General features: G+C 39.7%; 1 protein-coding gene across 1 annotated transcript in view; it reads right to left on the bottom strand.

Annotated features, from left to right (window-relative positions):
- Window positions 1-27,554, bottom strand: part of naaladl2 (N-acetylated alpha-linked acidic dipeptidase like 2) — a gene marked incomplete at both ends in the record, with an annotated part of 343,065 nt that overhangs the window by 178,505 nt on the left and 137,006 nt on the right. Inside the window, one exon of the mRNA XM_080032883.1 lies at window positions 8,940-9,083. Within this exon, the coding sequence (XP_079889009.1) occupies window positions 8,940-9,083 (144 nt within the window). The remainder of the gene's footprint in view (window positions 1-8,939; window positions 9,084-27,554) is intronic.

Below are 27,554 nucleotides of genomic sequence, written 5' to 3' on the forward strand. Positions count from 1 at the left end.
TTAAGGTGAAACATAGTATCAGTGTTAAAATAGATTGAAAAAAAACATGACTAAAATACACCAAAAATGTACCAACTGTATTTCCAAATGTACATGACATGGTTTGGGCTGGACACATCAGTTCCAATTAAGGGAAATGCAAATACTATATTGTACAATTTGTGCACCATACAATAGTGTCCAATTTTCTGGAAGGCGTTTTCTTTGGACCTGTGAGAACATTTGGCTACTTGTGTTATTATCAAAACAGCGTTATATATAAACCAACAATAATATTTAAAAAAAGAGTTGTAGATCTAGATGAGTTAACTTGCACAGTAGTGTATGGACTCACACCTCCCCATACTTTTTTCGTCAACACACACTTTAGTGATGCTTCTGGCTTCACTTCAAGTCAAGATAAGAAGCATGACAATGCATGAACATAGAGTTGGGAGTAGCAGAAAAGTGTGTGTAAGTGTAAAAAGGTGTGTGTGTGTGTGTGTGTGTGTGTGTTTGCGCGATTGGTCAGCCTTGCCAGGGGTAAACAGCGGTGCGCTACACACCTTAGAGGAGACAGACTAGATTGGTAATTGTCTGGTCAACTGACAGGCCAATCAAATAGAACCTGAGCTGGTGAGGACAGGTTGTGTTCAGAGAATGAATCAATTTAAAAAGATAAGAGGTGGACTAGCTCTTGAAGACACACACACACACACCCCGACACATTCAAACACAACATATACATGGCCACAGGCATAAAGGAAACACACAAGGGCCGCGTTTCCCAGATTCGTTAAGAGCCTCTTTGGGCTAAGTACTTCTTTGGAGCGCTCTTAAGAATGCTGTGAAAGAAGAATGCGTTTCCCAGATTCGTTCTTAGCGAAAGAAGCTCTTTCACTAAGACGGAACTGTAAGATGGAGCCGACCCACTCTTACAACCTTCTTAGCGACCAAATGATCTTGCCGCGTCAGGGAAATTTATTTCCTCCACTTTTCAAAATAATAAAACAATGCTCAATGCGGACCACTGGCGCAAGAAACATAGACTAATAGTAGAGAAATAAAATGTTTTAATGAATTAGACGTTTACGTTTTCCACACACATGAGTTTATAGCACTACACATATAACATCAACAACCCGTTGGCATTTCACAGATATCAAAGAAACAGATTTAATTGAACTCAGCTGAACCTCATCCAGAGCGGCTCCACCTGCTATAAAGGCGTTGCCAAAGTCCGCGCGTGTGAGAAACCATGGCTGCAATACAACACATTCTCGCTGCGAACAACAGCCTCGCCGTGCGCGAAGCCAGACGGTTTACATAAATGCATACGTGCGTCGGCACTTCTCCCCACTGGACGTGCTATCAGACCGGGCCGTCCAGGCAAAGTACCGGCTGCCCTGTGCGGAGATCCAACGGCTGATCACTCTGGTGTCTCCATACATCCAGAGCAACCCGCTGCAATTTTGCCTTCAGCCCGGAGATGCAGCCCCTGGCTGCGCTGCGTTTTTAGGAACATATCAACCTCTTCTGAGGTCCAACAACCTCAGCCCCTACGTCTTCACCACCAGTAACCAAGCACTGGTCACTAAACCATAAACCCACAACCACCACACCACCAATATCAACTGTCAGGCCTGAAGGCTGAAATAAATAAACAGAACCAGCAGATGTAGGCAACATGTAACGTCCTGCACACTATGATTATTGCTGCAGTGCCCGGGTGCTTTACCTGAAAGTCTGGCACTGGAATGCTGTTGAAAGGGCGCACAATACGCACACGTCATTAACCTACGCTTAGATAAATTACAAATTGTTTATTGAAACCATATGGGGGAGGGGTTACTCCGCGCTGTCTTTACTGGGTGTCTGCATCACCTGCAACGAAGGGAGGTTGATTAGTGAAACCTTCGCACTCTTCCTTTTTGTTTGGTTCTGGAACTCCTGCCACTTCTTCCTCACAGCGCGCCAGTCACGCAGGCCACATGGGCTGGATGGGGACATCTTTTCGGCTATGGCCTGCCTGTTCTTTTTGCCCCTTGTTCCCCCGAATAAAACTCCCTGGTGCTGCCAGACCTCGTCCACTAAGACGCCCATCTCCTCCGCGGTAAACGACGGTGCCCGCTTGTTTCTTTTGCTGCCGCTTTCTTCCATTCTCACATCACATGTGTGTGCCTATATCCACGGGGTATATATGCGCTAATGGGCTTGATTACTACTTTGATACACTTGTTGCCACACACAACCGCACCGACACACTCCCCCACACACACGATACATGCGTAGCCTAATTCCACCTGTGTGGGGGAGACCACGGGGCGCTGTGTGTGTCTTATGCGCCGATAAAGAGATGGGTGATCGATTCGCCTGGAATCGATTTATTCAGTTTCAGCACGACCGCGGTGGACAGCTCCCACTAAAGAGCTTATTTCGCTTCATTTTACGGCTTCTCCAAAGAAGGGACTTAAGAAGCCATCTGGGAAACACCCGTATCTTAGCGCTCCTTCTTAAGCGAACCCTTCTTTCGACCCTTCTTTGGTCCCAAAGAACGATCGAATCTGGGAAACGCGGCCAAGGTATGTTAACTAGGTGAGCAAATACACATACAAGACTGAAAGAGTACAGCCATACTCAAGACTCAAAATACAACACCAAATCGGAAGATGTGCTTGCTTTGTCAGGGTTCCTGGAGGTTTGTGCCGCTAACTGGTTGCACACACATTAGCAACCACAAACCATTTTCAAAACGCTGCTGTTAGGCAGATGGATGCTAAATAGCTGGTAAGGTGTCTCTTATGGTGTACGTAATAAGTGGTTATTCTTTGCTAGTGTGTTAGCAGTGACTAGTATTACATTTTCAGATGTTGCTATAGAGTATTCATGATTTTTGCATATCATTTTGGATTGCCACAAGATGAGCTTTCCACTAGGGGTGTAAGGTATAAACTATATAGAAGGTACACTACGATATGGATTTTAACTTTACCGTGACACCAGTATAGCAGTTATAAAGCAGTGAGGAGCACTACAGTACCACACAATGAATGCAGGCGGCCGCTGCGTCACCGTCAGCCTCCACGTGCCCAATACATCCATGACAATGCTGCTAGATCCCGTGTCATTCACTAAAATAAATGCATTGCTGTTCTGTGAGTGCATGGTTTTCATGTCTGCAAGTTTTTATTAAAAAAATAAACACCACACAAGGAGCTTAAACTGAAATGAAAGTTAGAGATGATATAACCAGAAAACGATCGTAAAAGAAAAGGCAGCCACCAGAGCATCATCAACATTCCCAGTGAGTCATAATCAAATCAAACTAATCATTGTAGAGTAATTTTCATACACAGAAAGTAAGCATAGAGTAGCCTGGCTCCACCCGCCTACCTACTTCCGCCCAAATGTCATTTTCCCTTCAGTAGTCAGTCTGGTGCTGAGGTGAATTCACGTGTTTGAGCTAAGGAAAATTTTCGACCGTCCAATCAGCGAACGGCTGAGAACGATGACATCGAAGTCGCGCTCAAGTTTCAGTTGAATGCTGCGACCAAACGTTATGCGATTGGTTGGCTGATCCAGAGTGGCGCTGGGCAGATCCAATAGTTTTAAACTTCAACAGACACCCGCCTCTAAGTGAGTGAACGTTTGCCAAATAGAGCAGTTCCAGACCTTCTGTACAAATGAAATGAAGTACGATGGTCTGGTAGCACCAGGCTAAGCATACATATACATGTGCTTTACATATAAAAAACAAAGCCATGATGACTCCCTCCCCTACCCATCCACATAGCAGAACATTGCAGATTGCACAATACATGTTGTTTTAATCCCTCTGTAGGGTAGACCGGGGGCAAGTGTAACACTTTTTAGTTTTTGATTAGTCAAAAACATCTTGACCAATTTGGATCATTTATTCTATGTTGTGTTACTGTGCTCTACTTGTTAACATACATTGTATTTATTTTACAAGCAATGTAAGATGTCCTGTTAATACAAGAGTATAGGCCTACATTAATAGCAATTATTTTACCCCTTCACAAGCATTCATTTAAAGATTCTGGGGGCGCCTTTAGCTCAGTTGGTAAGGCGTCCTCCTCCCGGGCCGGGCCCAGCAGCAGACCCGGGTTCGATTCCCACCCGTGGTCGTTCTCTGCATGTCACTCCCCTCTCTGCCCCATTTCACCTCTGTCTCTCTGCACTATCAATAAAGCATAAAAATGCCCAAAAAATATCTTAAAAAAAAAAAAGATTATATGCTTCAAATAATACCGTGATATACATTTTAGACCATACCGTACAGCCTTTCCACTAACAATGTGTGTGGGATGATTATAAAATGAATTTAAAGTATGCAGGATTCCCGCCGCAAGACTCTTTAAAAAATATCCAATATTCACAACTGAACATCGCTGTTTAGGGATAAAAAATAAAATCAAAGTCTTCTCGTTAAGGTCTGGTGGTTTCCACAGAGGGCCCCTGAGCAATTAACACACGGCCAGCCAAATACAGCCAGCCTTAATTGAATGTGAATTAAGAGAGAGAAAAATAAGGAGAAAAGGGTATTAAAAGAAGAGGGGAAAAAATGAAATGAGGCAGAGAGATGGAAACAAATGAGAGTGGGATCCCAGGAGTGGTCAGAGGTGTAGCCAATCGATGGGAAGGCAGATTACATCTCTCTCACGCTGGCTTTTTTTGTCTTCCCTTTTGTCCCTTTTACTCCGAGCCCATTTTATCCATTTTTAGAAATGATTTGTTGTAATGGAAACACTTGAAAACGAAGCCCACTTTGCAGAGCTATTAGACTAAAGCTCAGAGCACACAGAATGAACACAGACACACACACACACACGCACACACACACACACACACACTCACACTCAAATGTTACTTGTTAGAGCCTGAATGGCTTCTGACACACATTTCCCATCCTGTGACGCACACAAGATATCCACTGATACGCACAACTTAGATAAGCTTGAACAAACCTAGAAGTGGCCAAAAGTGTTCTAAAAAGATACTTAATTAACACAATCGGAAAAATAAGAATCCTTTTCGACTGTCATTTTCTGAAATCAGACTAACACTATGGGCAAGGTGAGACAAGGTATTTATAAACCTAGTTTTTTTTCAAAAAAGATTGAGATTTATTTGCTATTTTCCTTCCATAACATGCCTTATTTCATACTAGTAAGAATACAAGGTCCAAAATGTACATGTAGGTGTTTATTGGACTAAACCTTGTCTGTTTGCGTCTGTATATTTCTCCTTTACCATCTTTCACTGACATTATCTCAACAATATTTCTTTTCAATATTCTGTACCAGAAATCTAAATTTTTTAATCGCTAGCATCAACTTTCCATGATCATTCTTAGCACTATTCTGAAAGTTATTACAGAAGGATTTGTTCATTGCATATTAACTGTCTGACTTAAAACATTAAAAACATGCAAAAAATACATTTTTAAGAGCTGTATTTTCTGATTTAGGTTAAGGATAAGGTTTGATCCGATATCTTATCTATAAAAGATTTGGACAATGTTGTCAAAATGAGAAAGATGTTAACTCTGGCTTTAACCAACGTCTACATTATTGTTTTTTTAAAGAGACGCAAATGTATTCATAATAATATATTATATTGCTTAACTTGCATATTTATTCAAACATTTATGGAAAAAAGTTGGAGTACTAACATACTAGATTTAATGTAATTCATCTAAAGCCAAAGTTTCATTAAATAAGATCATTTCTTTACCCTGTTCACCTGCAGTGTCTCGCCTTAAAGCCCACAATTGACAATGATCCCTCGGCAAGAACACACATGCACAATCAGGCCTCTTGCACCGAGGATCAATTGTACTCATGTCTTTGGTCACTGGCTTTTGGGAGGTGCATCACTGATTGTCACTCAGGAAGCAATGGGTGCATAACAGTGATGCCTCTGTGAGTGTGTGTGTGTGTGTGTGTGTGTGTGTGTGTGTGTGTGTGTGTGTGTGTGTGCGTGTGTGTGTGCGTGCGTGTGCTTGGTGTGTGTTTGGTGTGTGTGTGTGTTATCTGTGCAACATGGGGGAAGCTACAGAAAGCGCTGTTCCGGTCGGTGACCAGCTGCTTGGATTTATGGGGGAATAAATGGAAATGGACAGACCGCACACACACACATACAATAGGGGAAACATGCTGGCTACAAGAGATGATGCTGGCATTCCCCCCCCCCCCCCCCCCCAGAAAAGCTGCTGCGTTAGGACTGAGGGAGGAGGAGAGTGGTGAAGACTCTGAATAAGGCTGTTAGGGAGCAGAAGGTGGCAGTGTGGTCGAGCAATGCGGTGATGATGAGGAGATAAGAGGGGATTTACAGAAGCAGGAATTACCCTGTGATACTCTATCCGTTCTCTCTCTCTCTCTGTTCACACATACACATACTCTATTTAAACACACACACACACACACACACACACACACCGCAATATGCCAGGGCTATTAACCCTGGTGGCCAAAACTGCAGCATACCATAGACATATGACAGTATGGCAAAAAAATACAAAATAAAAAAAACATTGACCCACAGTATGAGACACATGTAATGGCTTTGTGAATACTTAATAGTTGAGTAAGTATACACCAACATGTGTGTCTCAGGTCTTATTGAGTAAGACGTAAGAGAAATGAGTTGCATCAACTGGCTTTGATTAAGTCAGGAGGAAAAAAAACACATTTTATTCTTTCATTCCAATTTTGCATTCCAGCCTATAGGATCCCATATCATGGCTGTACAATCTTAATCTTGTTTAGACATCATCTTTTATGTTTTGAGAACCATAAAACCACTGTGAATTCCTACCTCCTATTGAAATCACAGCAGTCAAGCTGAAAACCTGGGCAGTTAAATACCAGTGAGTGAGAAAACAAGTCTTTCCTTCAGCAGTTATTTCACTTCTTTGACATTCATATTCTATGAATGACAGTCTATTCCTGTTTCTTTCTCTGGTTGCGTTCCGAATCTCATACTCTTTCTTTTTTCTATTCTACATACTACATCCGACGATAAAAATAATCTAGTTAGGATGCAGTAGGCATACTATTGGGACATACTTTACTCTCTTATTTCATCATAACATTGCGCCTTGATCTTGCCTCTTGCTTTTATATCCGTCGCATCTCCGTTTGTTTTCATATGGAGGCTTCGTCGATGTGACGTCACTTCACGTGCGCATTGGATTGTGGGTCAGAATCGCCCAAATAGGATGCAGTTTTCAACACTAACAATCTTGGCCGCATGAAGTAGGACATCCGGGTACTTCTAACCATCCTAAATCTGGCCACAAGAATCGGGACATCCTAAATCTTCTTTCTACATACTACATAGTAGAAAGTATATGCGATTCGGAACGCAACCTCTGTGTCTAGTAGCACCCTCCTGTTTGAGTGATGGGCAAATATCCCAGCTGCTTCTTATCATGTGTTCATCTCTTCCCAGCAAAGGAAATGAAACTTTTGGCAATACAGTTTTTATTTCTTTATTTCTTTTTATCTTTAGACTTTTTCTGCTTTAATATGTATGTATGTGGATTGCTTTAAAGCAGCATTCCCTTTCCATGTGACAGAGGTTGCTTTGCTAGTAATGACACTGCTGCAATTCTAATTTGTCTCCTCTGGTGTATATTTTTGTAATAATATTTGGTTTTTTACGCAATGTCATTTCTTTTTCACAAGGATTTTATGATTCTCTATTCATTGTCTTTTCTGTGACCTGACTATGACTCACACCCAAGAGCCAAGTTACATTTCAAGGCAATCAAAACCGTACCGCAGTTAAACAAAGTTTAAGTAATTAAGCAGCACAAAATAACAAGAACAGGGAGTGCATACAACTACAATAAAAAAGAGAATGTCATAAAAAGACGGATTGGAGAGCAAGTCTATACGTATATATAAAGCCTTGATGCATACTAATCTTTTTGTGGATATCTTCTCTTTTTTTTAGATGGGACTGTTAGGAGATACTTGAAATAATCGAGTGAGAGCAAGATGCTATAGTCACTGACCAGCTTGTAGGCGACAATTACAGCTGCCTATAACACACAGACACAATGCTATCTCTACATGCCTCCTTACCTTTATGCCCCCTTGATCTGGCTTCATCAACTTTTGAGGGTCAAAAGACATGGGCTCTTAGACCTCATTACAAAAACACTTTGGATTCAAGTTGCTAAGGTGGTACGATGGCCTAGAGGAAAGAGGGGCCGACCAGTTACCATGAGGTCTCTGGTTGGATCCCCGGCACCGGACAGGAGGGTGTTAGTAGAAACACTAGTGGTGGCTGTTACTACATCTACGGTACCCACCATCTCTACCGTTGTGTCCTACTTTGTTGTTAAGGTAAGAGCACTCTTTATCATCATGCTATAACTTGAACTGAATGACTTGCTTAAGAGACTGCAGGTAAGTATGGCACAAATTGTAACACATGGCGCTTTTCCACCTCACATGTAGCTCTAATCGACTCAACTCGACTCAGCTCAACTCGGTTTTGGTAGCAGCACGGGTCGTTTTCCACTGCAAATAGTACCTTCTGAACCGCCGACTCCGGAGCCAAGTAGCAAAGCAGAAATAACGAGAAGTTGTTGTACTATTAACTGAACCAACCGCCAAAAAACGGATGGAAAATGTTTAAGAAATACCACCCTTGTATCTGTTTGCTAAAAGCAGTAGAATAATATTGCCACGGGCCATTAAAAGGGAGGATTGGTGTTCCGATGTGTGACTCTCATTCAGCTGTAGGGATGCGACACTACATCCCTATGCACGTTAACACGGGCATCATAACGGGCACTGTTTATTAGTGCTTGTTTCAGGATATGTGTTTTCAAATGCAAGCCGTCTTATCAATCGTAACAAAGTTGTTACGATTGATAAAATACATAACAGCAGCACTGTCACACTGTATGTTGTGTATTGTACCTGTGTTTGGAGGCATAGCTAGAGGTACGCAGGAGTCTCCCTGTCCGGCGGATGGAGAGGACAGTAACATCTTTGCCAGGACAGTGGAAATGGGCTGAACCAACAGAGAGGTCAGTCTTCCTCCAGCCTCTCTCCACACCTCAGCTGGTGAGAGAAGATACAAAGATACAGATAGAGAATCAGAGCCAATCATGAGTGAAAGCACACAAACTCTTTGGTAACACTTTACAATAAGGGTACATTAAAGGTTCAGTAAGCGGAATGGTTTAGCTAACTTCTTGTCAGTAACTGCAGTTAGCAGTCCCTTCCCTCGTCCCCACGTCACCACATTAATGCACTGCGGTCTTCAAGCAGCGAGTTATCTAGCATCATCTCAGATCCATGTGTGTGATAAAACATGATAAAAACCATCAAAACAAACATTGAGAAGGATTTTTACCTGCTCTGCCATTGTAGGCACATACACATTCACCCATCTGTCGCTCTGCGCGTGCAACGGCAGTGAGACGGGTGCCGGTTTGCAGCGTTCTCTGTTCTGATTGGTTATCAGTAGTGGGATTACATGCAGGGCGAGTGACTGAGAGATCGGCTTAATGAAACGTGCACACTATAAAAGTGATCACTGTATGAATTAAGAGGGATTTAACAACTATATTAACATAAATAAATCGCTTAATTCACCTTTAATTGACTGTTAGTTAATGCATAGTTAATGTGTATTAAGCATTGCGTAACTTGTATTGCTTAGTTATTAATGATTAGTTAATGTTCAGTTAAGCATTAACTAATAAGGGTTAGGCAATGCTTAGTTAAGACATATTAACTATTAACTAAGGCATACTAAGCATGAGCTAAGAAGTTATTCACGGTTATTTAAAACCATTAAGTAACAGTTAATTAATGTACCCTTATTGATAAGTGTTACCCACTGTTTAGTTGTTCCAGGTTATTTTAAAGATATGTTTTTTGGCATTTTTATATGCTTTATTGATAGTGTAGAGACAGAGTTGAAATGGGGCAGAGAGGGGAGTCACATGCAGAGAATGACCGCGGGCTGGAATCGAACCCGGGTCCGCTGCTGGCCGAGGCCCATGGGGGGGACGCCCTACCAACTGAGCTAAGGGCGCCCCCTTGTTCCAGGTTATTTGAACTCATCTAAAATAACTCAAGAAGCTGTTTAAGATCTGCATCTGTTTCCAGTCTTTGACAACACATACATTAAAGTTGTTATGGCAGCCAATTACACTGTACCTGTAAAATAATGAAACTTGTATGCTTATATTGCTCTTTGTAAATCTTCAAACCATGCTAACAGGGGTCATGCAATTTTAGTTATAGACAGCCGACATGACAACCTGTCACTTCCAGCAGCCTGCAAGTCAATCCAATATGATTGGGGAATACAGAAATATCCACTCTGTACACACCACCCGTCTCACACCACAGTATACTATTCTTCAGAGCAGAAGTGGCACGAAAATAATAAAAGTAACATAGTGGAGTCGGCCACATGATAAGGCTGAAGTTGTTTGTTTATACACTATATTGTTTATTTGGTTCCTCAGTAATGTTCATGGGATGAGCAATGCCTGATCAGCCTGTGTGTACTCTTATCTTAGTGGTGTTACTTAGATACCGGCGATATTATTTCTTTCACAGTTGTTGGGAACCTGCTATCTTCATTCTGTTCTAGTTGTTTTTCTGTTTTTCCACATACTCCTTTCCTGAAATGAGGTTTTCTACACTTGGAACCATTCAGCAAATATGTCCAATATTAAGGGCAATGGCAATGGCCACACGGTTTGAATTGTTAAGAGAAAAACATTTTCTTTCTAGTATTCGCTTCAAGGCCATAGCATTGCTTTCCACTCTCATGTGCAGTGTACATTTTTTAGTCATTTATCTCATGTTTGGTGTTTTATGTTTACTTTATTATACATCTTGTTTTGGTGTATTCTTTTAACTAGATATGCCTTTTTGGTCATGCAATATTGTGAGCCTATATTTGCACATTGGGCACCTTTTAATTGTATTATCAAATTCTTGTATTATTATTCATTTTAATCCTTTTCGTTTTTAGCTTAACACCAATTCCTGTCCAGGGACTACAGACGAAAATTAGCCATGTGGCTATAATCTGGCTCAATTGTATATTGTGCACTGTCCCTGCTAAATAAACAATAAATGAAATGAAATGAAATGAATATATAATGGATGTGGATAAGTAGCATGTTTCCTTTTTCAAGTTTCAACTTTTTCTGTAAACCATCAATACATGCATATTGTAACTTACTTCTCTTGCAGCTGATCTGTATTTTGTCCAATCTATATTCTAACCTTAGCTGTGAGAACAAGTATAGCTGCCCCTTGAACAATCCCATTGTATTTTATTTGATGCAAACATCTGGTCAATATCTTTATTCTGTGGCCTAGTCTATATAATAATAGAGTGAGATATAAGGCAAAACGTAAGGAACGAAAAGGAAGTTCAGGAGATGGTTGGTCATGACCAGAGAAAGGGATGAGAGGTTAGGGGAGAAGATAAAGGGATCAGGCAAGAAGTGAAGAAGGTTAAAGGAATACTTCACCCATACGGAACCGGTGTTCTATCATTATAAAATCACTATTATAATATAATGAATGAGGTCTTTCTTCCCTTAGTCTTCCCTTGGCCAAGCCTTCCTGTTAATCCTTACCCTACATTAAATGTAGGGTTAGACAGTGAGACCATAAAACACTCTTTCTGCCTTTTCTGAGGCTAGGATTACCCGATTTCCAAAATGTTTGCACATTTATACTACATAGGATCTCAGAGTTCAATACACCTTCATATTTCCACCGGTGAAGTAGGTCTTTAAGGAATGATAAGTAGAGTGGGAAGGAGAGGACTAAAGAGATTGTTGGAGAGAAATACACCTGCTCTGACTTCCAGATCCTAAAACATAAAGTCATTTGAGAAGCTGTTTTTATGGAGAGCAATGCAATTTGAGGAAACAAATAATGTGCTAAAACGTAGCAAATGTCAAGTGAGCAAGTCTCCGATATTCGGAGAATACTGTTTTAGATATCATAACAAACAATCTGACAATAATAAAAAAAGAGTGTATAAGTTGATTGTAACAGCAGTTTGGGTTTAGACAGAAATACTCAACTGAAACAGCTAATTGTTATTTGCTTGAAAACATAAAAGCTTCAATGGATAAAGGAAATGTTGTTGGGGCAGTGTTCCTAGACCTAAAAAAGGCCTTTGACACGGTAAACCACAGTACTCTAATGAACAAGTTAAAACAGTTCAAAATGTCATCAGAAGCTCTGCAGTGGTTTACATCTTACCTGGAGGCTGCTGCTCTGTACTCTATTGTATAAATGCATTTTTACTCTTTTAATTATCAGTTTTTTATCAGTATTTGATCTTGTTTCTGTCTTGTTTAGTTTATTTTGTTGTTTTTAAAAAGCCTCCTGTGGACAGGTGTTGTAAACTAGCATTTATGCTAACACACTGTAAACAATGCATCTGGTTCTTCCAATGACATTGTCATGTCCATGTCCAAATAAAATCTACTATACTATAACAGATTTAAAAAGTTTAAACAGATGCTGACAACCGACATTAAAATTATTTCATCAGAATAGAATCTTGTGACACAACTGCTTCTGGCTACCCCACAGATCGATGCTGTACTGGAACACAGCTCAATACCACAATTCAAACCCAATTCTTTATTTTTTTCTTAATTGTCAATCCAATGACACCGTGGAGATATTCTTAAAGACCATCTTTAAGCGTTTGCACCTCCACCCAAGCTCTGCTCTTTGCACACACACTCCTAACATTCTCCTTTTTTTACTGTTCATTCTATCTTCTTGGACTTACCCAGACCCTTCTTCCCTTCACTCTGCTCCATCCTCTGAATGTACAGTAAAGCGGGAACTCAATAAATCAATATCTGGGAAGTGTCCACACACTCTGCAAATCAGTCTTTCAATTTCTAGACACTGGTATTAACTGATACCTGGATTGATGGACTGACCCTAAAGGTCCTGGGTTTCTTTGTGTGTGTCTGTCTATGGTGGGTGTCAAACAACAAAGCAGCAGCCAAACTTTCTGTGCTGTGAGCAGTTTTTCTTGAGTGAGTGTTCCTTATCACCAACACTGATGAAATGAATCGCAATAAAGGAGAAAACTATTTCATCAGTAGGTCATAAAATAAAATAAAAATATGATCAAAGTTTAAATTACAATGATAAACCGTTCAAACCCGAACATGTAGTGAACTATAGTCGGCCTTAACTGATGAGGTTTGGAATAATGACTACCAGGTCGCAATACGATTAATATACAGTATGTTTTCAGTACCTTATTATAGGCCATCAACCTGGCGTTCAGGCGTGTATCGCCAAAAAATAGGATTTGAGCGTAAAAAAAAACTATTCAGGTCATGTTAACGTGCGTGCGGCCAAGCTTACGCTCTCGCTTCACAGGGCTGGCGGGGACAACGGCATAGATTGACTTTTGGTGGAGACTAGGGGGGTTACCGCACTGATGCAACAAATAGTCTTAACTTTTTAGGAAACATAAGAGTTTGGTTCTTTTATATGCTAAAATGATTGTGTCAGCACTCAGACCCGTGGGTTTTGTTCTTTGTTTTTAAAGTCATTATTAAAACATTGACCTTATTAAGACGTTTTTCTCTTCATCCATGCCTAACATTATCTCAATGATAGATTAGCCGAGACACGTACTGCTCTGCTGCATCCTCATGATTGGCATTAACACTAACAGGGCCAATCAGTTACTGTAGGCCTACACAAAACAAAGTGCATGTTCTTTTCCTAAACATTAAAAGGACAACACAGTCCAACAACAATACCTTGTTCCCCTTAGCTATATCTGCACCAGTGAGTATAGTTGTGAGCATCAGGTAAATTAAGACATTGTGACTTTTTCAATTACTTCAACAGATAGCTACAGTATATCAACAGAAAGCTAAAGTATATCAAACTATACTGACTGTGAGTTAGTAATTTAAAGCTTTCCAAACGGAAACATTTGCTTGAGCATTGCTCTCTACAAGCACAGACAGTATGTGCAAATGTGTGTGTGTAAAGTCTTGAGAGAAAACTGTTAAACTACCCTTTTAGAGTTCACCGGGAAAAAATGCTTCGATCTTGATGTTTTTGGGCAAATCTCAGATTACAGTCATTCATGCGGTAATGGATAATAATTACCCTTAAGTGGTTAATAACCATTCACTTTAAGCATTAGGAGCCATTATGAGCTGCAGTCTGGCTCCATCGTGAGCCAACTATCAGGCTTTCCACAAAGTGTGTGTGTGTGTGTGTGTGTGTGTGTGTGTATGTGTGTGTGTGTGTGTGTGTGTGTGTGTGTGCACATATAGTAAAGAGTTTGACGACACGGGAGTGCAAGCATTGCCAGTGGGATTTGGGAAAGGGTTCAAGAGGGTAGGCCAGTTCTCTTCACTCCAACATGTCCATACATGACTATCTCTTTATACCAACTCCATCTCTCCTCTTCTTTTTCTCTCCTCATCTTACTCTGTTTTTTGGCAGACTGCGTTAGTAAGTACACCAGGGTGTTAAGAGTGTCATTAGGCTTTCATTAAAACGCCATCATCATTAGGAGAAGGATTAGTTATTCCCTGGATCCAGCGCTCGAGCAGCTCAGGAATATCAAAACACAATCAAAGTCTAATAAAACAACAGTGTTGCCGGGCCCAGTGAGGAGCACCAAGTTGGCTTCCACCTGTTTATTTTTTTATTATTATGTTTTTTTTTGGAGTGAGGGACTGCCATTTTTGGCAGTAGAAACATGCATGAAACCATCAAGAATGTGCCAAAAAACATGTTGGCAATGAGTTTGTTAGTGTGTAAAAAGAAACTGAGCTAACTGCATGATGCACACATACTTAATTACACGGAACGAACAGTGCTAATGAAATAATTTAATGTGATGTACATGCACACACAAACACATTTTAACAAGGCGTCTCCAGGTCACTTGCTAAAACACCTGTTTCAGACATTAGCTTCATTTAAATTGTCTATTGTATATTGAATGTTTCTGCAAATTTTTCAGATTTAACAAAATAAGCTAAATCTCTTAGCTGCATTTTTTATGTTAAATAATCTGGCATTCTTGGGCTGCTTTTATATCAAGTATCAACACGTGGTGACTCACACTTAATATTCCAATACTTGTTAGTATGGAAGTATATATTTCTGCACTGTGCTGCACTTAGTACTGGCAGCTCACTCAAACAAATTATTGCTTTATTTTGTTCTATGTGGTTTATTAAAATGTCTTAAACAGCTTCCTTTCCCTCATTCTTCACAGAAGAGAAATGCTATGGAAGGATCAGATAAGAATAAATGTGTGTTTCATCATCAAACAGTGAAAGATAGAGGTGTTTGAAAGTTGGGGGGGGGGGGAAACATAAGAGGAAACCATTATACAAATTCAATGTTTCACACTGTTCTTGAACACTTGAATAGGAAATTAAATTGTATGATGAAAAAATTATTCGAAATAGTACGATCATAGGACCCAATTAGACTTTGAATGGAATAGATTGAAATATGATATGTGCCTTGTATTGAATTTAACTTTTAATGTGAAACTTAGATTTAGTTTTGTTTAGTTACATTTCGCTAGGTGAATGGCATGTAAAACAAAGTTAAATTTAGTACTGCCCCTATATTCAAGATGGTATGCAATTGTGCAGATAAACACACCACCACACGTTCTACACTCAACAAAAATATAAACGCAACACTTTTGTTTTTGCTCCCATTTTTCATGAGATGGACTTAAAGATCTAAAATTCATTCCAGATACACAATATTACCATTTCTCTCAAACATTGTTCACAAATCTGTCTAAATGTGTGATAGTGAGCACTTCTGCTTTGCTGAGATAATCCATCCCACCTCACAGGTGTGCCACATCAAGATGCTGATCAGACATCATGATTAGTGCACAGGTGTGCCTTAGACTGTCCACAATAAAAGGCCACTCTGAAATGTGCATTTTTTTGCTTTATTGGGGGTCTGGGGACTCAGAACCAGTCAGTATCTGGTGTGACCACCATTTGCCTCATGCAGTGCAACACATCTTCTTCGCATAGAGTTTATCAGATTGTCAATTGTGGCCTGTGGAATGTTGGTCCACTCCTCTTCAATGGCTGTGCGAAGTTGCTGGAGACGGCTTATGGTGGAGAAATGAACATTCAATGCACGAGCAACAGATCTGGTTGACATTCCTGCTGTCAGCATGCCAATTGCACGCTCCCTCAATGCTTGTGGCATCTTGCTGTGAGACAAAACTGCACATTTCAGGGTGGCCTTTTATTGTGGACAGTCTAAGGCACACCTGTGCACTAATCATGATGTCAGATCAGCATCTTGATGTGGCACACCTGTGAGGTGGGATGGATTATCTCAGCAAAGCAGAAGTGCTCACTATCACACATTTAGACAGATTTGTGAACAATGTTTGAGAGAAATGGTACAATTGTGTATCTGGAATGAATTTTAGATCTTTAAGTCCATCTCATGAAAAATGGGAGCAAAAACAAAAGTGTTGCGTTTATATTTTTGTTGAGTGTAGTAAGGCAGAAGTGATCATTGAGTCGGATTACTTTTGTGTGACTATAATTTAAATTTTTAAATTATATTTTTTTATGAGATGTTTGGAAAAAGTATGCAAATGTAGCAATATATAACTATGTATGCGTACATTTGATTATTAAAAAAACTAAAATCTAAATGTGGATAAAGCCACATGAAATAATGTTTTCATTCTTACAACAAACGACTTATGTAGCCTCTTTTTTCACATGTGAATTGGGATTCAAGTGGCCTTAAATATTCCTCTTGGCCAAGTCCGACCAAGTGATTATCACTCTGTTGGCGACAACTTGATTTAAATCAATATGACAAGAATGCATGGATCGAAAGAGCGCTTGTTGTAGTCCATTTTCGGAGAATAGTGTAGTCTCGCACTAAAGACTTACGTCAGCAATACTCGCCGTCACGCAATGACGTCGGTTAGGAAAAGTGGAGTCGAATTCATTTTAAACTGTGCTGTCTTTTCCTATGTTCGACGTTTAGGGTTAAGGTATAGTAAAGGAGGCTTACAGGATAGGAGATTTGACTATTCGTAGAGGCCTCAGGTTTAGTCAAATAAACACCTAAATGTACATTTTGGACCTGGAAAGAAGACATGTTGTGATATATTGACCAGTGCTTGTACAAACAAAGTTTTTACCTGCAGTGTTTTGCCTTAAGGGACGGAATAACTTTTGTAGATACCTTTGATACATTTTTATTAAACTTTATTTCCCAAGAAACTTCATGATTATATAATAGAAAGAACTAGAGTGTCTGCCGAGTTCTGAGACCTGTCAGAGGTTTAGCCAGTGCACACACACACATAGGAGCAATTCTTCACAGACGCGGTCAGAGGGTACATTGATAGCTGCCTACACCAAACATCTATACAGTTACACTGTTTTAGAAAAAAAACAGACTGCAACAACGCTCGAGCTGCCAATTTTCCTCAAATAAGTAGATGTCAAGGTAAGGTTGAATGTTTGGCCCACTATGGAGCTGTCGTCTGGTAGCCATACACAGTAAATCTGCTTGAAAGGAATTCAGGTCTTATGTCTGAGACTGTGGGATAACATGTCAGAAAAACTGCCATTGAGTCTCTGTTAGGCCTTAAACAGCATTTTGCACCGACTGGACCTGGGGTGTCGAACATACAGAGATGATTTAATACGGCCCACGACTTGTAGAGCATACATTTCTGAGTATGTCAAAAAAAACGCGATGTGTGCTTGTGCATGGTCATAACTGCCCAAAAGACTGCAATTTGCGGTAAATAAATGTGCGCATGAGTCTTCAAGCCTTTCTCTCTGATCAGCTGCTCTGTGTGTGTGTGTGTACCTGCGGCTCTTAAACATGTTAAAACCAATGTTAAAAAAAAACATTTTCAGAGAGTAACAAAAACATGCTAGTCTTCTGTGAGATCATAATCTCTAAATTAGGGCTGTCAAAATTAACGCGTTAATGCAGGGTGATTAATTTCTGGAATTAACGCGTTAATTTTTTTATCGCAATTAACGCATGTGCAGAATGATCCGCCCCGTGCATCCCACCGGCTCTGTACTACAGTCACTCTAATGTTATTGCTGACCCAGGATCAGTAAAAACATGGCAGCACGTTAGCCCATGCCGTATTTTAAACTGCTAACGGTCACGTCTGTGTCCTCCCCATTAACTATCTTACCTCTGCACTACTATCTGTGTTTATGTGGATGTATGGGCTTTACGTCTTTTATTTTGGTTATTGTTATTTTACCTTCATTGTTTACCTACTGAATGCACTATGTACAGCACTTTGGACAGTGCAAACTGTCATAAATGTGCTTTTATAAATACATTTTACTTACTTACTTACTTACTTACTTACTTACTTACTTACTTACTTACTTACTTACTTACTTACTTACTTACTTACTTACTTATAACTCACCTAGGCCCTTTGGCACAAATCACCCCAATCCCAGAAATTTGGATAATAAACATGATGCAGCAATTTAGGGCTGACATCGTGCTAACTGTATAGACTCAAAATGTAGCATACCAAAGCACTAAAACATGTGTCAAATGTTTTCAAACTTGTCTATAAGTGTTCAGACACAATAATCAAAAAACCTTGATCATGGGAATTTTACTTTGAAAGGCAAAACACAGTTTTTTGAGCTTAAATGTGCTTATATCTTATTCCTTGTGTCTCCCTTCTTTACAGGATGAGTCAAATGGATGGCTCTTCTTAAATATGTGGTCACATTTCCAATTTCTTCCACGGTTTTCTAGAAACAAGGGGTGGCACAACTTCCAAAATGCACAACTTAGGCCACTCTCCCCTACTAATTTTAAATGTACATATCCACCTTCTGTCCTTTATCTTTCCGTTCATACAACAATATACAGAGAAAATTCGAATTTTTCGGGCATATTTCGAATGGTAAAATTAATCGTGATTAATCGTGATTAATCCACAGAATCCTGTGATTAATCTGATTAAACATTTTAATCGTTTGACAGCCCTACTCTAAATACATGAAATGCAAAGTGTGAAAAAGAAGCATTATGCCAAAGGTCTACCTTTTTCCATTTACAATAGAAAAAGATAACGAGGTATAAATCATCAAATGTCAACCGCTTGCATTATTCAGATTTACTGAGTTACACACAGCCGTGTACAGAGGCGCACAGTATACACAGAGCCATTCATGTGAGTACGAAGGTTATGCCACTCCCAATTACTTCCACTTGACAGTGTGTGAATGTGGCAAGCCTTGGCAGCATGCTGTAAAGTCTGCAACCTCAGGAGAAGAGCCAGGGTTCAAGCAGAATTAGACTGACACACTTTTCAGGGTAATTTGTAGTAACATATGTGGGAATACTGATTTAAATGCCAAAAGTCTTGGCACTGAATTATACATGTGCCTAAGAAACGAACTGGTGTTGGTATTTCTTCTGCTGATTTACTATTGTAATGTAGAACACAATTCTAAGTAAACATACAGTATGTATGACCTGGGTGTACCATTTGTCTGAATGTTCTATGCTCAATGGGTAATATCCAGCAGAGCGTAAAAAGCGTCTGTTAGAACGCCATACATTATGAATCTGTTCTACGGTTCATAAACAAGGGAAAACTCATCTTATCTGTCATCCATGCATGCCCTCATGATTATTCATGAGATTTGGTTTATGGTATTTTCCTTTATGATGCAATTTTATGAGGATGTTCCTAATTAGTTTTCAGTGATTCCTTGGTCAGTCAGTGGATTAGTCTAGGGCTTTATTGTTATTTCCCTATAAAGTCTGACATGTTGTGTTTATATATACTGTATATATATATATATAAATTCATAATGATTTGAAAAAAATTCAAATAACCTGGCTTACGCCCAAATCAACTGCTTCTCAAACGGTAGCTGGAGGAGAAGACTGTATACTCAGGGCTGCCTTTACCTGCCACTGGGCCCTGGGGCTGAGAGGTTTCGTAGGCCCCCCCCCTCCCCCCCCCCCCCCTCGGGCGGCGGTCTTACAATACAGATGCGTAAAAGCCATGTTTGTCTACACCACAATATCTCTATTGATGAAATACAAAATCACCTAAGGTATCATGTACTGAAACCCCTCCTGGTATAATGACTTTTAATAACCAAACACACATGGTTGGTTACAGTGTTTTTCCAAGTTATTGAAGAGACAGCGGTGGGGACCCAGGACCTTCTAGGGGGGTCCGGGGGCATGCCCCCCCGGAAGAAAAATTTGAACCTTTTAAAGTAAAATGCATCAATCTGGTGCACTTTGAGAAGAAAACTAAGGCTAAATCAACTGTGTCCTATGTGAGCTATTTTCTGGAATAATTTGACACAGAAATACCAAAAAGCAGAAACAAAAATATAAAGGTTTAAAAAATCCAGTCATTCAGCATTCCATTTTTTTTTTTTAAATAATCCCTTATCCCAAAGCTACTTCTCTCTTTGAATTCTTCGTTTTGTTTTTATGGCTCAACTCAATATAGGCTCATGATCTGCGTTGCCCCGAACAATGTTATTTAAACAAAAATAACAAATGTACTGGTGAATGATAGGCCCCTTGATCTTCATAGGCCAAAAATAATGTGATTTTTTTTCCTTTTTCTTTACTGGTTCATAATAGGCCCCTGTTCTCCGTACGCCCGCCCCCCCTACGAAGATTAGGGGCCTATCATGAGCCAGTCAATAATTTATTGTTTTAAATGACAATGTTCGGGGCCTTCTTAGATCAGGGGCCTATATTGAGAAAGTTAAAAAAAAAAAAAAAAAAAAAAAAAAAAATTTTGAGAGGCCCCTGATCTTCGTAGGCCCTGGGGCTTCAGCCCAGGTAAGCCCGTGCATAAAGGCGGCCCTGTGTATACTGACCATGAAACATTCATTCAAGGTTTCGTAGGATTTCTGAAGTTACTTTTGGCTGGAATGCATTTGATCTTAACAAATGTATTACAACTAATTCTAATGATGTTCACAGCTTATCTGTGATGTGGTGTGAACAATCTATTTAAATATTCCATTTATCTCCATTGTATTGCATAATCTTAAAAACAGACAAACAAATTAAAAACCTCAAAAAACAAGTTTCCACCGCAGGAACTAGGGTCTAATCTGTAGTTCCCCGGACTGATCACCCCAGAAAAAGACCCTGCTCGGGGGTCAGGACTTTGCAAAGGTTAAGGAACCTTTCGGTTCCAGTGGGCTTCAGTGCTGAAGAATTCTTATTGGTCGAGTTTCCTGCTTGCAGCTTTTTACCCGTGACTTTTTTTGAACATGTTCAAAATTCATGTGACAGGACTGCGCGGCTCTGCGACTCATGCGAGGAAATTCAGACCTCCGCGAACGTTTGGAGACAGTTTAGAGACTCGTTTGCGAATGCAGTCTCCAACTTGTCGCAAACAGTCCCAGCCCAGTGAGATAGGGGCTTAAACATCGGAAATAAACAGGGTGGGCTATCAGCAGTCAACTAGGCAGATAGTTCCATGGCTATCGGCAGCTAGCTAACGTTAGCTTGTTAGCTAAACTTTAGGCAAAAGAGTTAGAAACCAGATAATGTTAGCATCCATCCTTAGACACTTGACCTAATCTAATTCACCTTGAATGTGACAAAGTGCATCGTATTGGGCTTAACAAGCTCAGTATCTAACAACTTACATTGGGACAACTTCACTGCCTGCTGCACTGCGGGAGGCTGACTAGCCATCTGCAACGAGAGGCAGAGGCCAGCCGAACGTCGACAAGTTTTAGATGGTACGGTCCACTGTGGGGGTGTTATTATTAATAATTGGGGAATGAATATAAACAATTAGGAGGGATATTTAAGTGTTTCGACCCCTGCATTGTTTTTACTGTTACGGGGGACGCATCCCCTCCGTGTGTTTCAATAAAAAAAATATATAGGGGAGAACGGGGGAATCTGAGGCATCGGGTAATTTGAGCCACCCTCTGTATCTAGGCAACGGAAAACATTTGTGGTCATGTGAGATATATGTTTTCAAGCCCCTCTCATTTCCCCATGGCCCTGAAAGAGAGGACCTCATGGTGCTGTGGTAAGCATGTTTTTTTTCACCAAAATAGGTATTTTGCATGTAAAAGTAAATTTTCCTGCTATCAACTTAATCAACTGTTGTTCCAAAGCAAATGTATTCACGTAGAAAAACTTCTATCATACGTGTTGATGAACTACCAACATATGAAACCATGTGCTGACGATAACTGAAGATTAGCCTGAAATGCTAAGAGAGGTAGTTTTTTCTCAAATTGTGGTGGTGGGGGAAAGTGAGCCAAATGCTGTGGGGGAAAGTGAGCCACTGTCTCACTTTCCCCCACCATGAGGCACAAGTTAAGTTTAGTCTTAAACATATTTAAATGTAATATTACATAACATATGTTTTATTTTAATGTCATACACATTGTAGAAAAGCCATCATGCCAAGGAAATACACCAGGAAGACGACCTGGGGCAACCACACAGAAAGAGCACCTTCTCATCTTTCCCTGGAACCTTCAGGGCTGGAATGTAGAGTAGGCCTAGTTGTAGAGTATGGCTGATGTTATAATCCAGTTGGGTCTTCCCCTGTGTTCTGAGTCCCAGGCTGTTCTTGCTGGTTCTGATTTTCCTATGCTTTGACCCCCACACACTAGCTGGCTCTAAGGGTCCTGTGTTCTGACCCCCAGACTGTGTTCTAATCTAACTGGTTCTATCTTTCATTTGAATCTTATTAAAACCTTTTGAATTATAATATGTTGTATTTGATTTTGTTCAGAGTTACTTTCAAGTGTTTCGAAAATGTGCTTTGCTTAATTGACCAAACCCCAAAATTATTTTACTAGTCCGACATTAGTTCTGGAATGTGTGGCTAACTTTCAGGATTCTTACTGTTACAATATGTGTTGTTATGGTAGTTTCAGAGTGGAAAAAGTAAGTGGATCGGTTTACCCCACAGCTGGGGTAAAGTGAGCCACATGACAACTTTTTTTAAAACAATCATATTTTCACTGCCCTTTGTCTTGAAAAAATTCTGCTAATGCCCATTTCTAGGAAACATCCTGAATTAATGGGAAATGTGTAAATTTGAGTGATAAATCATTTTAGCTCCCTTAGAGGGGAGCAAATGTAAAAAGTGGCTCAGATTACCCCATTCTCCCTTATATATAAATATAATATTTTTTATTTATTTTAATTTTTTATAATTCACAATTCAATGCGGGCCACCAGATATGTTTCTGCGGGCCGCCACTGGCCCGCGGGCCGCACTTTGAGAACCACTGTCTTAAATAAATGATTCAATATTAAATCTTAGCCTTGTAACTGAAAAAATGGCACCAACTTGTAAAAAACACACGCACAAAAAAAAAATTCAAGACATTAGTGCAAGGAACCAAAAGAATAACAAAAAATTAAAATTTGGTTTCTATCTTCTGATGGCAGTAGGGTCAAAAAGTGTGGTTTTAGGGGAAATCTGTATTCCGTACAATGGCCGTTAATGGGTGGCAAAGGAACACAGCAAAAAAAAAATGCGTTCAAATCAATATTATTGCTACTTTTTTACATCTACATCTATCTTATAATCGAGTGACTATCATGTATAGTAACTGGCATTTAAAGGGTTAAAATCATAACAATTAAAATGAATATGTTTTGCATAATAAGGATGAAGTTGAAAAAGAATTTAATTTAATTTTTATTTTTTTAAATGTATTCATATTATTTTTATATTCATAGAAATCTTAAGGGACCATAAACTACAAAAAAATTAAAATGCATTAAGGGCCATTAACGATATTATTGCTATTTATTGACATTTACCACAATCTGTTAATGTCAAATTTGCACTAAGTATATTGCTTTTAATCAATTGTTTGTGTTTTTGATTACAAAAAACAGTGACATCATGTAAACCAGCTGGCATTTAAAGGGTTTAAAATCATTCAAATTAAGATTACATGTTTTTCTGTAGGAAGGATTTATGTTGAAAAATACATGTATATATACAAAAAAAAGTTTTAAAATACATTCATATTATTTTTAAATTCATAGCAATCCAAAGGGACCATAAGAGGCTGAGTGTGATTTTATTTAAGGATGCACTGAAGTTTAAATAATGTATTTATTTTATGTTGCAATAGATTAAAGTATAAACACCAATCAATCAGTGGTGTAATGCTGATTGATTGAAGAGGGCACCACTGTGTTAAAGTTATGGAGTAAGGCCTTAATCCCTGCAGTAAAGGCTAAATGGCCACTGTACAGTTTTGTTTAGCCATATAGGCAGCCAGGCTCACAGTTAAAGAGTGTGACCCATGTCGGCTGGCGTGTAAGCCGTAGGGAAGACATGCACATCTAGTGGCTTCAACTCAGAGTGGTGCAGTTAAAGCTGCTTATGGGGAGAGAGAGAGAGAGAGAGAGAGAGAGAGAGAGAGAGGGGTCGAGAGCGATAAAGAACATAGATGACACTGACAGAGCATGAACATGAGTCAGACACATCATGTCCCTGTCCTCCCTGTGGTTGCGGTTTGAGGTTAAGTGTCCTACCAGAGGAGACTGGAGCGTGTGTGTGTGTGTGTGTGTGTGTGTGTGTGTGTGTGTGTGTGTGTGTGTGTGTGTGTGTGTGTGTGTGTGTGTGAATGTATTTGGCTGTAAAGGATCAGCCTAGAGCCATTTTGCGTCTGAATTCAAGCAGACTAACTGCTGAACCAACCGGCCTCCTTGCTGAGGTTGTGTGCGCCACATCAGTATGGCCTGGCCCATGCAGTCCCCATGATGGTTGTTTGAGTTTTTTCTTCTGGGTTCACGAAAAGCTAGCCTGATCTTGTGCAGGCTTCACATTTGTTTCTTTCCAACAGGTCGGTCTGGACTTTCTCCAATCTCAGTGGGGAGGAGCCTGGCCCTGGCCCATAATAATGATACAATTAAACTTAAGGGGCTTTTTTTGGCATTTTTATGCTTTATTGATAAGACTTTATATTCTTAATCTGATGAATTGACTCCTTGCTTTGCTGGCAAGTAAAAATCTACCAGACTTGAGTCAGATTCTTTATAGAAAACTCTTGTGTTTTAATAAATGAGCTATTGAATTTCACTTACATATATAGTCACGGATCCACCTAATCCTAATCAGTTTGTTTAAACTTCAACCTAACCTGACATTGCCCATCTCTCTGTCTGTCTGTGTGTATGTAACATTTCCTAGACTGGACCAGGGAACATGATACAGATTGCATTTATATTTCTTCGAAAAACGTGTTTCGAAAACCATTAGATGCACTATATGAAGTTTTAGCCTTGGCTCTAGCAATGGAAATGTCAGATGGAAATTATATTTTGGTAAGGTCCACCACCATGATCCATAGAGGATAAATCCTAATTACTTTGGTGATCCCATGACTTCATCTAATGTCACAAGCAGGTGAAAGTATGCACTTCCCCTTCAAAATATCACAACATCTAGCAGAGGAACTGGGTCGTAAAGACATTCACGTTTCCACCCAGAGGAAAGGCAGATTCAAAATAAGATCTCTTCTTTGTCCAGCGTTTTTCTCCTAGACATACTTGAGCTCAATTCAAGATCAAAAGGAGATTTTGGCTATTTTCTCATACTTCTTAAATGTATCTCCTGAGAAATAACCCACTCCTTGTCTCAGCCTGATCCTAACCTAAGGTCTTAAACATATATTTTTTCTCTCACACTGCACTGATCTTTACTTGTCTGAAATATACATCTCATGAGATAACTGTGGGATCCTACAAAACACTTGATTGGCTTATACATAAGCATGCTTTATATCTGGAATTTGTCTCAGTGATCAAAATCTAAGTCTCAACTAAATTTATTTTTTTCTGTTCTCAGAGTTGTCTCACTTCCATCAAAAAGAGTCCAAACAAGATCTTCATATACACTTGATTTTCGCATTTATTCATAACTAACATTTTCCAAGGATCACGTGTCCAACATGAGGTTGATGTTTGTGGTTTGGAGTGAAATATCTCCAGAACTATTGAAGGGATTGCAGCAACATTTAATTGAAACATTTTTTTTTCTTTCTTGATTAGATCCCCTGTGCTTCTTAAATTGTGTCAACAGTGTTAACATACTTTGGTACATGACTTCAGTAAATGAAGACATTTCCATCAGACTCAGCCGTACTTTTAATCCAGTACACATGGGTTTACGTTAGCACATCCTTAAATGGTGTGGGATTTTAAAACATTGATGATATTTAGAATTGGCAGCATACAGCTTACAATTTTTTTTTTCCTTAATGATTTTGGCTTGAAGATATACAGTATTCCGTAATTGTTTGTCTGTAGAGTCAGTTGTTGGCTGATGGAATCAAAGCCAAGAATCATTATGACCACATTGATCACTCATATAGGAATTTATATGTTTGTGGGGTGGGTGGGAATGTGTGTGTGTGGGGGGAGGGGGGGGGGGGGGGGGGGGGGGCTCACAGTCACTACAAATGTTTGTTGGGTTAAACACTTTTGCATTTGGCCATACGTAAGTGTCTTTCACATCCCAAATGAGCTGCAGGGAGCAAGGGCCAGAAAGGATAGAGACCGGGGAGTGAAGCGCAAATGGAATGCAGCTTAATTGGACAGAAGAGAAAAACTGCTGCGATAGATAGAGGGGTTTGGTTACTAATACTGCCTCAATGCTTTTTGCAATTCAATCTAGCTTACTGCGTGGGGAGAGAAGACTAAAGCCCAATGAAGTAAAAACAAACACAAAACAGACTTGTTACAGGCTGCTGGACACAAAACGGAAAACAAACGTCTCAAGTGAGAAATTCTGAGAATGTCAAGTAGAAAATCCCATCCATTGTTTATGTATTCATGTCATCTCTTCTTGCATCATTCTGTCCCATTGCTCTTTTTATTCAATACTGGGACAAACAAGCCGGACTTTGTTTTCCAGATCGATCAAATCAACCATGTTTTTACAGCTCAGCCTCCCGTGAGATTGTCTGGAGTTGATAACAACACAAACTTAAATCCCACACATTCTGACATTAACATTACTCATGGCAGTGTCAAAACACCAAAGTGAAAATGTCAAAAAAGTGTCGACTATATGCTCTGCTTTTTCTTCCACCGCCAGCGTTCTCTTTCTACTAGTGCTGTCAAACGATTCAAATATTTAATCGAGATTAATCGCATTAATGTCATAGTTAACTCGCCATTAATCCCAATTAATCGCACATTTCTACTCTATATTTTCTAAATGTCCCTTGATTTCTTTTTGCCCCATTATTTTTCTAATTTTAATGCTCTTATCACACACATTCTCACACCCTTGTAATTCAGCGTTTTTTATTTTATTTTTTAATATCACAATTTCCAATTCAGTGCAAATAGCCCAATAACAGTTAATTAATGTGCCCTTATTGTAAAGTGTCATCGGTAAACCTGCTCTTTGATCCTTAATCTTTCCATTAAGTATAGAAACTAGTGGTGGGCCGATAACGGCGTTAACGGCTG

This window comes from Ammodytes marinus, assembly GCF_949987685.1.
Source record: "Ammodytes marinus genome assembly, chromosome: 8".
In the NCBI taxonomy this organism is placed as follows: domain Eukaryota; kingdom Metazoa; phylum Chordata; class Actinopteri; order Uranoscopiformes; family Ammodytidae; genus Ammodytes; species Ammodytes marinus.